This window comes from Andrena cerasifolii, chromosome 4, assembly GCF_050908995.1.
Source record: "Andrena cerasifolii isolate SP2316 chromosome 4, iyAndCera1_principal, whole genome shotgun sequence".
NCBI classification, from domain to species: domain Eukaryota; kingdom Metazoa; phylum Arthropoda; class Insecta; order Hymenoptera; family Andrenidae; genus Andrena; species Andrena cerasifolii.
In genome coordinates this window covers 19,986,395-20,000,000 of record NC_135121.1, presented here as the reverse complement: position 1 = coordinate 20,000,000, position 13,606 = coordinate 19,986,395, and the positions used below count along the sequence as shown (strand labels likewise).

General features: G+C 47.0%; 2 protein-coding genes and 1 long non-coding RNA gene across 8 annotated transcripts in view; 2 read left to right on the top strand and 1 right to left on the bottom strand.

Annotated features, from left to right (window-relative positions):
• Positions 1-7,443, top strand: part of Ck (unconventional myosin-VIIa ck) — a 15,635-nt gene extending 8,192 nt beyond the window's left edge. For all 3 annotated transcript variants that reach the window (XM_076810123.1, XM_076810122.1, XM_076810124.1), the window contains exons 8-21: positions 1-57; positions 133-263; positions 346-3,498; positions 3,567-3,811; positions 3,889-4,249; positions 4,324-4,442; positions 4,516-4,912; positions 4,992-5,174; positions 5,257-5,458; positions 5,541-5,669; positions 5,753-5,849; positions 5,944-6,041; positions 6,140-6,309; positions 6,396-7,443. The exon at positions 1-57 is cut by the window's left edge and continues 109 nt beyond it. In XM_076810123.1, the coding sequence (XP_076666238.1) occupies positions 1-57; positions 133-263; positions 346-3,498; positions 3,567-3,811; positions 3,889-4,249; positions 4,324-4,442; positions 4,516-4,912; positions 4,992-5,174; positions 5,257-5,458; positions 5,541-5,669; positions 5,753-5,849; positions 5,944-6,041; positions 6,140-6,309; positions 6,396-6,602 (5,549 nt within the window). In that variant the 3' untranslated portion in view covers positions 6,603-7,443. The remainder of the gene's footprint in view (positions 58-132; positions 264-345; positions 3,499-3,566; positions 3,812-3,888; positions 4,250-4,323; positions 4,443-4,515; positions 4,913-4,991; positions 5,175-5,256; positions 5,459-5,540; positions 5,670-5,752; positions 5,850-5,943; positions 6,042-6,139; positions 6,310-6,395) is intronic.
• Positions 7,090-12,472, bottom strand: Su(h) (recombining binding protein suppressor of hairless). Of its 3 annotated transcripts, none has more exons than XM_076810141.1 (2): positions 12,052-12,472; positions 7,090-10,861 (listed from the first exon to the last, which is right to left on the bottom strand). In XM_076810141.1, exon 2 carries the CDS (start codon positions 10,761-10,763, stop codon positions 9,243-9,245), a length of 1,521 nt encoding a protein of 506 aa, XP_076666256.1. In that variant the 5' UTR covers positions 10,764-10,861; positions 12,052-12,472; the 3' UTR covers positions 7,090-9,242. The 3 variants fall into 3 exon arrangements, with proteins under 3 accessions (XP_076666256.1, XP_076666254.1, XP_076666255.1); XM_076810139.1 differs by having other exon boundaries at positions 7,090-10,873; positions 12,067-12,472; XM_076810140.1 differs by having other exon boundaries at positions 7,090-10,869; positions 12,067-12,472.
• LOC143367897 (uncharacterized) lies at positions 11,132-13,523 on the top strand. 2 transcript variants are annotated; one of them, XR_013085113.1, is made up of 2 exons: positions 11,132-11,353; positions 13,046-13,523. It is a non-coding gene; the product is annotated as an uncharacterized LOC143367897 (long non-coding RNA). The 2 variants fall into 2 exon arrangements; XR_013085112.1 differs by lacking the exon at positions 11,132-11,353 and adding an exon at positions 12,426-12,540.
• The last annotated feature ends 83 nt before the right edge of the window (positions 13,524-13,606 follow it).

Genomic DNA, 13,606 nt, shown 5'->3' with positions numbered 1-13,606 from the left:
AGCTACTCGCCGCCTTATTGCACATGGGAAACGTCAAGTACAGAGCCACCGTTGTAGGTAAGCGGTTGACAGTTTAACGCGCAGTGTCGCAGACTCGCCTGGAATCCCCTCGAATTTCCGCTACTTTCCCAGATAACCTGGATGCTACGGAGATACCGGAGCAAACGAACGTGCAGAGGGTGGCGCATCTGCTCGGCGTGCCGGTGCAATCTTTGATAGACGCTCTCACTCGCAGAACGATATTTGCTCACGGTGAGACGGTTGTAAGTAACAAGCGATTACCGTTCAGCCAAGCCGCGTAAAAGCAATTTCTACTCGCGAATCGTAACGCGTGTTTCCACGCAGGTTTCCACCTTGTCCAGGGAACAATCGGTGGACATCAGAGACGCGTTCGTTAAAGGAATATACGGGCGATTGTTCGTGCACATCGTGAAGAAGATCAACGAGGCTATCTACAGGCCCAAGAACACGTCCCGGAGCGCGATAGGTGTGCTGGATATATTCGGCTTCGAGAATTTCAATCACAACAGCTTCGAACAGTTCTGCATCAACTACGCCAACGAGAATCTCCAGCAATTCTTCGTGCAGCACATCTTCAAGCTGGAGCAGGAGGAATACAACCACGAGGGTATCAATTGGCAGCATATAGAGTTCGTCGATAACCAGGACGCCCTGGATCTGATAGCCATAAAGCAGCTGAACATCATGGCTCTGATCGACGAGGAGTCAAAGTTTCCTAAGGGCACGGACCAAACGATGCTGGCCAAAATACACAAAACCCACGGAAGCCATCGGAATTACTTGAAACCAAAGTCGGACATCAACACGTCCTTCGGGCTGAACCATTTCGCCGGTGTCGTGTTCTACGACACCAGAAGCTTCCTGGAGAAGAACAGGGACACGTTCAGCGCTGATTTGCTCCAACTCATTCACATATCGTCCAACAAGTTTCTGCAAGCTTGCTTCGCCGAGGACATAGGCATGGGCTCCGAGACCAGGAAGAGAGCGCCCACGCTCTCCACCCAGTTCAAAAAGTCTCTGGACTCTCTGATGAAGACGCTGTGCAGCTGTCAGCCTTTCTTCATCAGGTGTATCAAGCCGAACGAGTACAAGAAGCCAATGATGTTCGACAGGGGGCTCTGTTGCCGGCAACTCAGGTATTCCGGCATGATGGAGACCATTCGGATACGCAGAGCCGGTTATCCGATCAGACATTCTTTCCCGGAGTTTGTCGAGAGGTACCGGTTCCTGATCCCTGGGATAGCACCGTCGCACAAGGTCGACTGTCACGCGGCCACCTCCAAGATCTGTCACATTGTGCTAGGCAGGTCCGACTATCAGCTCGGGCATACAAAAGTTTTCCTCAAGGATGCCCACGATTTGTTCTTGGAGCAGGAGCGCGACCGTGTACTGACGCGGAAGATCCTGATACTGCAGCGCAACATACGTGGCTGGGTTTACAGGCGGAGGTTCCTTCGCATGAGAGCGGCCGCGACGATCGTTCAGAAGTACTGGAGAGGTTACGCGCAACGGCAGAGATACAAACGTATGCGAATCGGTTACATGAGACTTCAGGCGCTGATCAGATCGCGGGTGCTGTCGCACCGATTCAGGCATCTCAGGGGGCACATCGTCGCCCTGCAGGCACGCGCCAGGGGCTACCTGGTGCGGAAGATGTATCAGAAGAAATTGTGGGCGATCGTGAAGATCCAGGCTCACGTGAGAAGGCTGATCGCCCAGAGACGGTACAAGAAAGTGAAATACGAGTATCGGTTGCACGTGGAAGCGCTGAGGCTTCGGAAGAAGGAGGAGCGGGAATTGAAGGACCAAGGGAACAAGAGAGCGAAAGAAATCGCCGAGCAAAACTACAGGGATCGAATGCAGGAGCTGGAAAGGAAGGAAATCGAGATGGAGCTGGAGGACCGACGCAGAATGGAGATCAAGAAGAATCTGATAAACGACGCGGCTAAGAAGCAAGACGAGCCGGTCGACGACAGCAAATTGGTCGAGGCTATGTTCGACTTCCTGCCCGATTCCAGCAGCGAAGCTCCCACTCCCGCCAGGGAGACGTCCGTGTTTAACGATCTGCCCGCTCCGAAGGCGGATCAGCAGGAAATCATTAGCCCCGTTCAGACCGCCTCGGAGGACGAGGAAGACCTGTCCGAGTTCAAGTTCCAGAAATTCGCGGCCACCTATTTCCAAGGGAACATCACGCATCAGTATTCTAGGAAGCCGTTGAAACACCCGCTGCTGCCTCTGCACACGCAAGGGGATCAATTGGCCGCGCAAGCCCTCTGGATCACCATACTCCGTTTCACCGGGGACCTGCCGGAGCCGAGATTCCACACAATGGACAGGGACACGACGTCGGTGATGTCGAAGGTGACGGCAACGCTCGGGCGGAACTTCATACGGAGCAAAGAGTTCCAGGAGGCTCAGATGATGGGGATGGACCCGGAAACGTTCCTCAGACAAAAGCCACGATCCATCAGGCACAAGCTGGTGTCCCTCACCTTGAAACGAAAGAACAAGCTCGGAGAGGATGTGAGACGGAAGCTGCAGGAGGACGAGTACACGGCGGACAGCTATCAGTCGTGGCTGGAAGCGAGGCCGACGTCGAATCTCGAGAAGCTGCACTTCATCATAGGCCATGGGATACTGCGCGCTGAGCTCAGGGACGAGATCTACTGCCAAATATGCAAGCAACTGACGAACAATCCGTCCAAGTCGTCGCACGCTCGCGGCTGGATTCTTCTCTCGCTCTGCGTCGGATGCTTCGCCCCGTCGGAAAAGTTCGTCAATTATCTGCGCGCGTTCATCAGGGAGGGACCGCCGGGTTACGCGCCCTATTGCGAGGACCGTTTGAAGAGGACGTTCAACAACGGAACTCGGAATCAACCGCCCAGCTGGCTGGAGCTTCAGGCGACTAAATCGAAGAAGCCGATCATGCTGCCGATCACCTTCATGGACGGGAACACTAAGACCCTCCTCGCCGATTCAGCCACCACCGCCAGGGAACTGTGCAATCAGCTGTCCGACAAGATATCCTTGCGGGATCAGTTCGGTTTCTCTCTTTACATCGCTCTGTTCGACAAGGTCTCGTCTCTGGGCAGCGGCGGCGATCACGTAATGGACGCTATCTCCCAGTGCGAGCAATACGCCAAGGAGCAAGGTGCTCAGGAACGAAACGCTCCGTGGAGGCTATTCTTCAGGAAGGAGATATTCGCGCCGTGGCACGAGCCGACCGAGGATCAGGTCGCCACCAATTTGATCTACCAGCAGGTGGTCAGGGGGGTGAAATTCGGCGAGTATCGCTGCGACAAGGAGGAGGATCTGGCAATGATCGCCGCCCAGCAATATTACATAGAGTATCACACGGAGATGAACGTGGACAGGCTGTACACTCTTCTGCCAAATTACATTCCGGATTACTGTTTGACGGGTATCGACAAGGCGATCGATAGATGGGGCCATCTAGTTCTTCAAGCATACAAAAAGGTATTCCGTGACCCTTTCCTTTCGAGCAAAAAAAAATCTCTGTCTATACGAAACCTTTCCGTTCACAGAGCTACTACTTAAAAGAGAAAGTACCTGCTTTGCGCGTCAAGGAGGATATAGTTGGTTACGCAAAGTTCAAGTGGCCCCTGCTTTTCTCTCGCTTCTACGAGGCGTACAGAAATTCTGGCCCGAATCTGCCGAAGAACGACGTTATCATAGCCGTCAACTGGACCGGGGTGTACGTTGTAGACGATCAGGAACAAGTGCTTCTGGAATTGTCCTTTCCCGAGATCACCACCGTATCTAGTCAGAAGTATGTGTCTTACTTTCGTTAGTTTCCGTGCCCGGATGACTCTCGCGTCCTATCATCCCTCTGCAATTCGCTTCCAGAACGAACAAAATGTTCACGCAGACGTTCAATTTATCGACGGTGCGAGGAGAAGAGTTCACATTCCAGAGCCCTAACGCAGAAGATATTCGCGACCTGGTGGTATACTTTTTAGAGGGCCTGAAGAAGCGTAGCAAATACGTAATCGCGTTACAAGATTACAAGGCACCGGGGGAAAGTTCGTCGTTTCTAAGCTTCCAGAAAGGCGATCTTATTGTATTGGAGGACGAGAGCACCGGGGAGACTGTTCTCAACTCGGGATGGTGTATCGGCACTTGCGAGAGGACCACCGAAAAGGGTGATTTCCCAGCCGAGACGGTCTACGTGTTGCCCTCGCTGTCAAAACCTCCCAACGATATATTGGTAACGCCATCGACACTTTGAACCTCGCTGAACGCTTCTACTGCTGCAGAATAATCGATAAACTTTACTTTCAGTCGTTGTTCAGCATCGAGGGGACGGAGAACGGCCGGAAACTGTATCCGCAGCAAGTGAACGGAGTAGAACCTCGCGATAAACCGCATACTCTCGTAGAATACGCTATCGATCATTTCAGGTAAGTAGTTTTTTCGTTCTTCGACTACCTCTGGGAACCTAAGGATGAAGAACGACCTGTTTCCTCGCCGTAGAACACCGCCAAAGAGAACAATGTCGAAAGCGTTGACTTTAACGACGGCCCGGCGCGGGCACAACGACGAATTGTGGCATCACTCCAGAGATCCGATAAAGCAGCCTCTCCTGAAGAAGCTAATATCCAAAGAGGAGCTGGCCGAAGAGGCGTGCTTCGCTTTCAACGCGATCTTGAAGTACATGGGAGATCTGCCAACGAAGAGACCACGTGTCGGCAACGAGTACACCGATCTGATCTTCGACGGGCCGCTGAAGAACGAAATCCTACGGGACGAAATCTATTGTCAAATCATGAAACAGCTCACCGACAATCGAAACAGATTGAGCGAAGAGCGAGGTTGGGAGCTAATGTGGCTGGCGACCGGTCTCTTCACTTGCAGCCAAAGTCTTTTAAAGGTATAATAATTGTGCACGTACACGTGTGCTCGCCGTGGATACGTGTTCGTTGAAAAACACGCTGGTTTAATCGTTCCAGGAACTGACTCTGTTTTTGCGTACGAGGCGGCATCCTATATCCCAGGATTCTTTACAAAGACTACAAAAAACTTTACGTAATGGTCAACGGAAGTACCCCCCACATCAAGTGGAGGTAGAAGCTATACAGCACAAAACCACGCAAATATTTCACAAAGTGTATTTCCCAGACGATACAGACGAAGTGCGTACTTTTGCCGCTTTTCTTGCTCCATTTCCTTTTCCGTTCGAAACCGATTCCTCACGGATCTGTATTCGTTGCACAGGCATTCGAGGTGGATTCGTCGACCAGAGCGAAAGACTTTTGTCAAAATATCGCCCAGAGACTGAACTTGCGGTCCGCGGAAGGGTTCAGCCTGTTTGTAAAAATTGCCGACAAGGTCATCTCAGTCCCGGAGGGTGATTTTTTCTTCGACTTTGTACGACATTTGACGGATTGGATCAGAAAAGCCCGGCCGTCGCGCGACGGTACGTTCTTAATTACCTTCCGATAGAATAAACACAACATTTTACAGTTCCTTGGTAATCGTAAACCGAACGTTTAACGTAGGTGTTTCACCTCAATTTACGTACCAAGTGTTCTTCATGAAAAAGCTGTGGACCAACACCGTTCCTGGAAAAGACAGAAACGCCGATCTCATCTTCCATTTCCATCAGGAGCTTCCTAAATTGTTAAGGGGTAACAATCACTTTCTATTCGGTCGATTTATTGCTTGGCGTCTCGCTATTATTCCGCTAATCGTTTATCGTTCTACTCGATAGGATACCACAAATGCACTAAAGAAGAAGCATCGAGACTGGCAGCGCTGGTGTACAGGGTTCGCTTTGGCGAGAGCAAACAAGAACTCCAAGCGATCCCGTAAGTGAGATATATGTACATATATTACGCGTCTCGCAATAACTTATCCAGCAAGAAGAAAGATAAAACAATAATTTAATGTGCACATTTATAGGCAAATGTTGAGAGAACTCATACCAGGCGATCTGGTAAAGGTACAGAGCTCGAACGATTGGAAAAGGTCGATAATAGCGGCGTACAATCAGGATGCTGGTGAGATATTACACGAATGAATGAATCATTCAATGAAATTCAACGTCTCACTTGTACTACGTCTATACGTGATTAACACAAGTACTTGTTGTACACAGGAATGAGTCCGGAAGACGCAAAGATAACGTTCCTCAAGATCGTTTATCGGTGGCCAACATTTGGTTCGGCATTTTTCGAAGTTAAACAAAGCACAGAACCAAATTATCCAGAATTGCTATTAATTGCAATTAATAAACACGGAGTGAGCCTTATACATCCGCAAACGAAGGTAGGTAAACTCGTTGTCGGGGAAACTCGACTCGTACGAGTAAATTCTACTCTATTAGTTACATTGCGCAAACTTGTATGTTACAGGATATACTAGTAACGCATCCTTTCACTAGAATCTCAAATTGGTCGTCGGGTAATACCTATTTCCACATGACGATCGGAAATTTAGTACGAGGCTCGAAATTATTGTGCGAAACCTCGCTCGGATATAAGATGGATGATCTTTTAACGTCGTACATTTCGCTAATGCTCACTAATATGAATAAACAGCGTACGATACGGATAAAATGAACGCGGTCGTGTCTCGCTAAATTATCAAGATCTCTTTCCGTGAAATTAAACAGAAGCGAAAGAAGAAATCATTTTCCTGCCAATAGAAAGTGATTTCTTACTTGTCGCTATCGCAGACTTATATAACTATTAATGTTTACCATTGCCAGCAAAGCACTCGGAGAATCTCTAAAAGTTTCTCTATAAATATGCAGACAGGAAATAATACGAAGCAACTTTTCCCCCATTTACAATAACGAATTCCAAGTAGTAACAGATATTTTATACGTAAACGTTCGCCTTACAAATTTTTATAACTTATATATACATATGTACATACATACATACACATAGGCACACATGTATGTACGTATATGTTACTAATTACAGAGAACGTGGTCACCGCGTTATCACAATCATATTCATCCACTAATTTATAACTGACAACGAGCTGTTACGATAATCAAGAAGATATAAGGGGAACCGTGACTCACGTGTACACAAATAATTAGCTGAAAAAATTGTATATGATTTATTTACAAATAAGGTTTTCATATAGTTTTGTAAAATATTATTTTAATATATTAGAATGAGATGTAATCGAAGAATCTGTCATTTCGAGGCAAGGACAAAACTTTGTGTGCAACTAAAACTATGCGATCGAGAACTCGAGAAACTTCAAAGCTACCTACATACGTAGGTACACTTACGCATGGACGTAAATCTATTCGAAACTGTTTTCCGGTGGAACGAATAACAATGGTTATTCGTTGATTATCCGTCCAATGATACATGTAAGGATGTAATTATTATTAACTCGCAATTTATTACTGTGAATAAAGATAATCGTGTTCTTCAGGTACTCGGTGCAAATTTTAATCGTGGGTAAATTCCCATGGCATACGTATACCGACATTCTTCTTTTACAATGGATCTCTTCGGGAAGACAATTCCCAAAGCGATCTTATCTCGCTTCCTGTTGTAGATAATTGTATTCGATGGTATCTAGAAAAAAAGTCTGTACTCTACTGAGCCGATCAAGTCGAGGATTCGAGAAACGCACCACTTCCACCCAACAGTTTCGCACCTTCCGACTTAACAGACCCGTCCCTCTTAAAACGAGAATTCCGCCTGTCGTTCTCTCGCGTCGTCTACCTAGCATACCTATTTTACAAAGCTAGCGACTCTCCTTAAAGTATCGAATCTAAGAAGACTCCTCCGCACTTAATCGTAACACGAAAGTCGAATCTTGGGACATGGACGTAACAGAGAGGTCGTAAAGCAAAGACTTGGTTATATAAATCTGCGTCTAATTTATTGTAAAACATAGAGAGACATAGAAACGTATATGCGTAGGACTTATCTTTCGTCTCGCGCCCATTTCAATATGCACCGTTGCATACGTGCTTCCCAAAACCAGCACACTTTTGTCTCTGCGAGTTGTATAAAATTACAAGGAACCGATATATCGTCGACAGGTAGCGAGACTAATGGGAAACGTGCGCGCTATTTTCATACGTTAAAGAAGCAAACAAAGGTTTCACCAGCGAGACGACGGGAATTCTGCAAATAAATAATGATGTTGGTAGAGTGAAACCGTGGCACCCGCCGAATACCACGCAAAATCTATCGGTGCTGATTAGTTTGGCAGGATCCTCAAAGACTCGCCCTTTACTTTCTGCCACTTTAAAGCTACAATTATTCCTATGTCATGTAAATAATTTTGCGAAACTAATCAAGATGTACCTCAGACATTACAAGTAACCATAGTAAAATGTAATTATGACCATCGTGTGAATCGTACGTCGCTATGTACATAAAATAATAACGTGCGTTATTAGGAGCCGTAGACAAACACAGAAAGTCCAGGACAGCTTCCGATGCTAGGGGGGAGAAAGGGGGAAGTCACGCGAATTCGATCGAATCGTGAATTCTAGTTTCCAACGATTCCGCGCACTTCAACATCGACATTTCCAAGGCTAGCGTTTCCAGTATTACAGTCGAGAGTTCAACCCAAACAAGCATTTATTTACCTTCTGGGAACGAGTGTAATTAACGTCGAATGCCCAACCACCTTTAGCGATTGATATGCAATTGCACGGACCAAACCGTATGTTTTGGCGGCTGGTCGTGTACGACATAGGAGACACCCTGTGGTGTGCTACATCGCGACCGATACAAGCCTATTTAGATCTCGAATCCGTCCTACGAAATTCTCCTCTCAATCTTTCCTGCCACGTGATTAGCTAAGTATTCACATTCGTACAAAGCTTTTAATCCTAGAACCGTTATAAATTATTATCTTCTCTGTGTAAATTTGTATCTCAACGCTTAAAGCTACGAACGTACAGGTTGTATGAACAAAGGGAAACGATACACTTCCTGAACGGAGAAGAGGACGGCGCGCGATGCTTCAGCTGTTTAGCTCTCTAGCTGCTACGTCGTCGTCGTCGTTTTTGTATTGTCTAATTTCGTCGGCGCGCCATCGACCCGGAGCAACAGGTCTTTCGGCGCGTAGGTCGTCGAGACACCCTGGTCACTGGTTGGATCGTTATCGACAGTCTCCTCTCGATCGCCTCGCGAATGAATAACGTTCGAAGGAGTGTTCGTCTGGCTGCGTCGTGAACTTTGGTGATGCGCACTATGATTGCCCGTGGGACATCAGAGACCCGGCTGTGGCGGTTGATGCGTGTTCCACGGTACGTCCGCGATCGCGGGCGGCATACTAGCCTGATTGTGCATGGCACGCGGAGCTCTCATGATTTCGTCCGCCGGTGGACAATGGGGTCGTGGCCCAGGCTCCGGGGTATAGGTGAATGTTAAGCCCGTCGCGTAGATGATACCGTCGTTGCGGACCAACGAGACAGGGACTTGAGTCGGCTGCCTAACCCACAGCCACTCGCCCCTGAATTGCGATATGTCGGGGACCACGCACAGCATGCTCTCCTGGCATCTGTACATTGTCTCGGCCTCTACGTCGCCGAACCATACCTGAAGATTCGGCGTAAAGTTGTCTCCGGTTAGCTCGAGCATCGCGACATCGCCGCCGCCGTTCAAGTGCAAACTGTGAACGAGCGGGACCGGCGTGACGGGCGATCTCACCGGACCCATGCCCTCGAAGAATTGATACTCCGCTTTGTCAGTGCTGATTATCGTCCAGCAGGCGCCGTCGTTGATCATCTCTTTGTTCGCCTCCTTCGGGCACGGGGTCGCCTGGAATTGTATTATGCGCTCTTGGGACAAACAGAGGTACATGTGATCGGTGTCTTTCATATAGAAGGCGCATTTGTGGAGCTGCGATACAGGATCGTCGGCTTCTAGGCTGGCCATCTGTTTGTCCACCTTACGAATTACTAAACGCGGTAGTGCCATTCCCGTTACGGAACATACCAATTTCACCGTGCTCCCGTAGTGCACGTACCCGTCCCGCACCTGAAACTCCTCCGACTCGCTCTCGTTATCGTCCAGCAAGTGTATCGTGAACGCACCCCATTGCGTCGAACTAGCGTGAAAGTTTCCGTTCTCCACGTGAAGATACCGCGTGCTCACCGTCTGGGATCGCAATCGATTGAACAGTGCCACCTTCGTTCCGCTCGCGATACAGAGATCGGCGTTCTTCAACGACTGCTTCTTCTTCGACGGCTTCGAGATCACTTTGATCCTTTTACTGTGAAACACCCCGATGTCGTGCCCGCTACCGTAAAACATCTTCACAGAGAGCATAAAGTGTTTCCTCTTGTCCGAGTCGGATATGTACAGTGTCTTTGCCGCGCAATACTGTTTGCCGTTATTCAGGTCCAGTTGTTGCATGTCCTGGTCGGAATTACCGATACCGATGAACGCGCAGAGTTGCGCCGATTGCTCGCTCTCCCCCTCGCGAAGCATCTGCTCCTGCCGCATTCTCCACCCATCACCGAACAGGTAGATACACGGCGGGGGACAGAAGAACCGTTTCTCGTTACCGTACGATTTTTGCGCAACCTTCGCGTGAAGAATCACGATAACCATGTCGCTCCTATCGCGCAAATAACGCTCCATTGCCTCGCGTGTCAACCTTTGATCCTGGTGATCCGGTCTGTAGACACCGGATCCGAATCGCGGATAAACCGACATCACCGAAGTTGGCGAAGGAGGAGACTGCATTCCGTGCGCCATCGTAGGCAACCCAAACTGGTGTGGCATATTTAACTTCCACTTTGGTTCGTTCTACCACAGAATTCCACCGAATCGCTAGGTTGGCTGCGTGCTATCCTTGTCATCTGTGCATCTCATAATTGCCTCTGCCGCTCTACCTGAAATAAATTCAATCAGGCACAATTACGATGCTTAGCCTTCCCTGTTACCGGACTGCGCGGCGCGTGTCTCTCTTAAATATAGCCATTGTTATTAATCCGCAAAGGCTATGGAGACAAATGTGCCAACTCGTAGAAAGTTCAGAGTAATTTCAGAAACATGTTCCAACGTCATTTAGTATAATGCGAAACGGCGCAGTGTTATTAGGCGCACGCATTTGAATAAATGCAGAAACATACGAGCCGTCGCTCGTTTCAAGCTTTAGCGTGAGAAAGATTTTTGTTTTTCATGATACAAGATGTAATTAACTCTAGGTATCTTTTAAATAACCTGCCAAGAATTGCTAGTCTTAGTACAGGAAAGAGGAAACACGCGTATATACTGTGGGAACCAAGCTGAGCTCATTTTTCCTGCATGAATTAAATCAACCTTATTCGCCGTGTCTCTACAACTCTGGCTATGTTTCTGTAAGCACAAAGGTATCACTTTACTGTTTTCTATTGAAATGATAGCAACTTTTACGCAATGCACCTCCATTTCCATTATTGGGCACAAAAAGGAACCTACAATTGCTTGCGAAAAGCTTGCATAGTTCTCTCTACTTTACTAAATAGCAGTTCAACATACGTATAAGAGTGATATCCCAGAAAAATAGAGGAACTCGTATTTCCTGGCGAAACTTGCCAATCCAATTGCCTAGCTACAGTTACATGCGTAGACTGTTAGCTCTTAATTGAATGCACCAAGAATAGAAATGCAAAAGCATTGTACCACGCAAAACAGACAGAGCAAACTGGCAACTGCTTTGGATTGCAAAAGTTTGCATCAATATGCAGATGTCAAATCCATTTAAATTTTCAAGCATTTACAGCATTAATATTACGTACGATATTCACTGCTAATTGCAATTAATATAAAAAGAAAACTAATTAAAAGCCGAGGGTTGCACACGAAGAGAATGTACTAAAAATAAAGGCTTGTGCAGTTATTTTGATAACAGAAATTCAAGCTTATATTCGCTCCCCGCACAAGTTGTCAATCTAAGCAGCGAGCTGAGAATATTTTACGCATAAAAAGTTGACGCGATGCCCTCCTGAAATAATTATCAACACACTAACACAGTCGTTTATTTACCTTTTCGGCACAGGGAAGGTTACAGTGGAGAGAAACAGGTTACGTTCATCGCACTCACCTCATTTTCTACAAAAGCTTGAATCTAAACATAAATCCCAATGCATTTTCTAAGTGGTCGTTGAATCACAAATATCCCAGCGACCGTCGATCCTTCACCATTCGCAAATCCTTTTGCGTCCTCGTCGACTATTCTCCCTAATCCATTCAAAAAACACCTGTTCACTTTCCGAATTTTCCGAACAGTACTGCCAACCCTTAGAAACAATTTCGCCGCGCGCGCGCGCCACTTTAAATCCGAGATCCGAACATAGCGTCTCGGAGCACTGCCTAAAATTTCCTACAATCAGGCCCGTGATGACAATATGCTTGTCAAGTTCAAAACATTCTTGCGATCTCGTCGATGCCCGACTACCTAGTTACGAACGAAGAACACCCGTTGGAACGAGCCCACGAAGCAACGCAGAACCTTTCCCGACGGTACTCGGCGAGTAACTAAGTCCGCACCGACAACGTAAAGTTATTACTACCGCGCGTAAGTGGCCACATCAGGAACGTATCTATAGAGCACAGCAGAGTCCTTGAGATAGAAATGCTTCACGCATGTCGCGTTAAAACGTTTCGAATCCCCTTTCCTATGACTAACAGTAATCGTAGAAGAGAATTCACGTCTAAACTTCGGAGATAGACCGTAATTATTAGGAAATAGAGGGCAGTTACTCATCAAGTACGTTCCCTTTGCTCCGATTGCTCAAGATTTCTCGTAAAGTTACACTTTATATTTCTCTAGGAGAAAAGTAACGCTACAAACTTTAATTGATATAGAAAGTTTTAACAACGATGCTCGATTCGTTAAAGGTCTAATTACTCTAATTGAAAGCACATCGACAGTTGCTACGGGACTTAAATGGTTAGTTACGTCAGTGAGCTGCAGATTCTATTGTTTCACTGTTGTAGTACAATGGCCTGGTCGACCCAAGCGCCTCCAGTTTCCCCTCTTGTTCCCCACCTGACGTGAGCTACTCCCCTCTGCCCCGTAGGTACCGTGGAATTGCTGCCGCAAAAGGATGTTGGGGTTACCCTGGGGGGCGTGGGAAAAACCTGCTGTGGGAAAGAGTGGGTGGCCTCTACCTCACTTCACTTCTCTGATGATGACGATACGATATATAACATCATGGGCGGCTATGAGTGTGTAGTGTGTACAAGCGCGTGCAGTACACGAGGTACGTACACAAGTACAGTTCATGCTTTATATGTTACGTATTTGTAGACGAGTCACACAATTGACCAAAAGCCTGATACTGCGTAATATAGGACGAATGCGTGATAGGCAAATTAACGTTCCAGGTACTTGGTGTACTTTTTATTTCATGCCCATCGGAAATCATACTTCAATTTTCTAACAATTTTTTTCAAAATCTATTGACATTTTTTACTCACCTATTCGCGGGCTTTATACGAAATATCGCTGGATTGTTTTTTGCACGCGAATTTTTTTAAGTAAACTATATATATATGTTATTCGTTCTCGAATCACTATAATATAAGAATCAAATATAAAACTATCGATTTTTTATTAATATATTCAGATACATCGATTT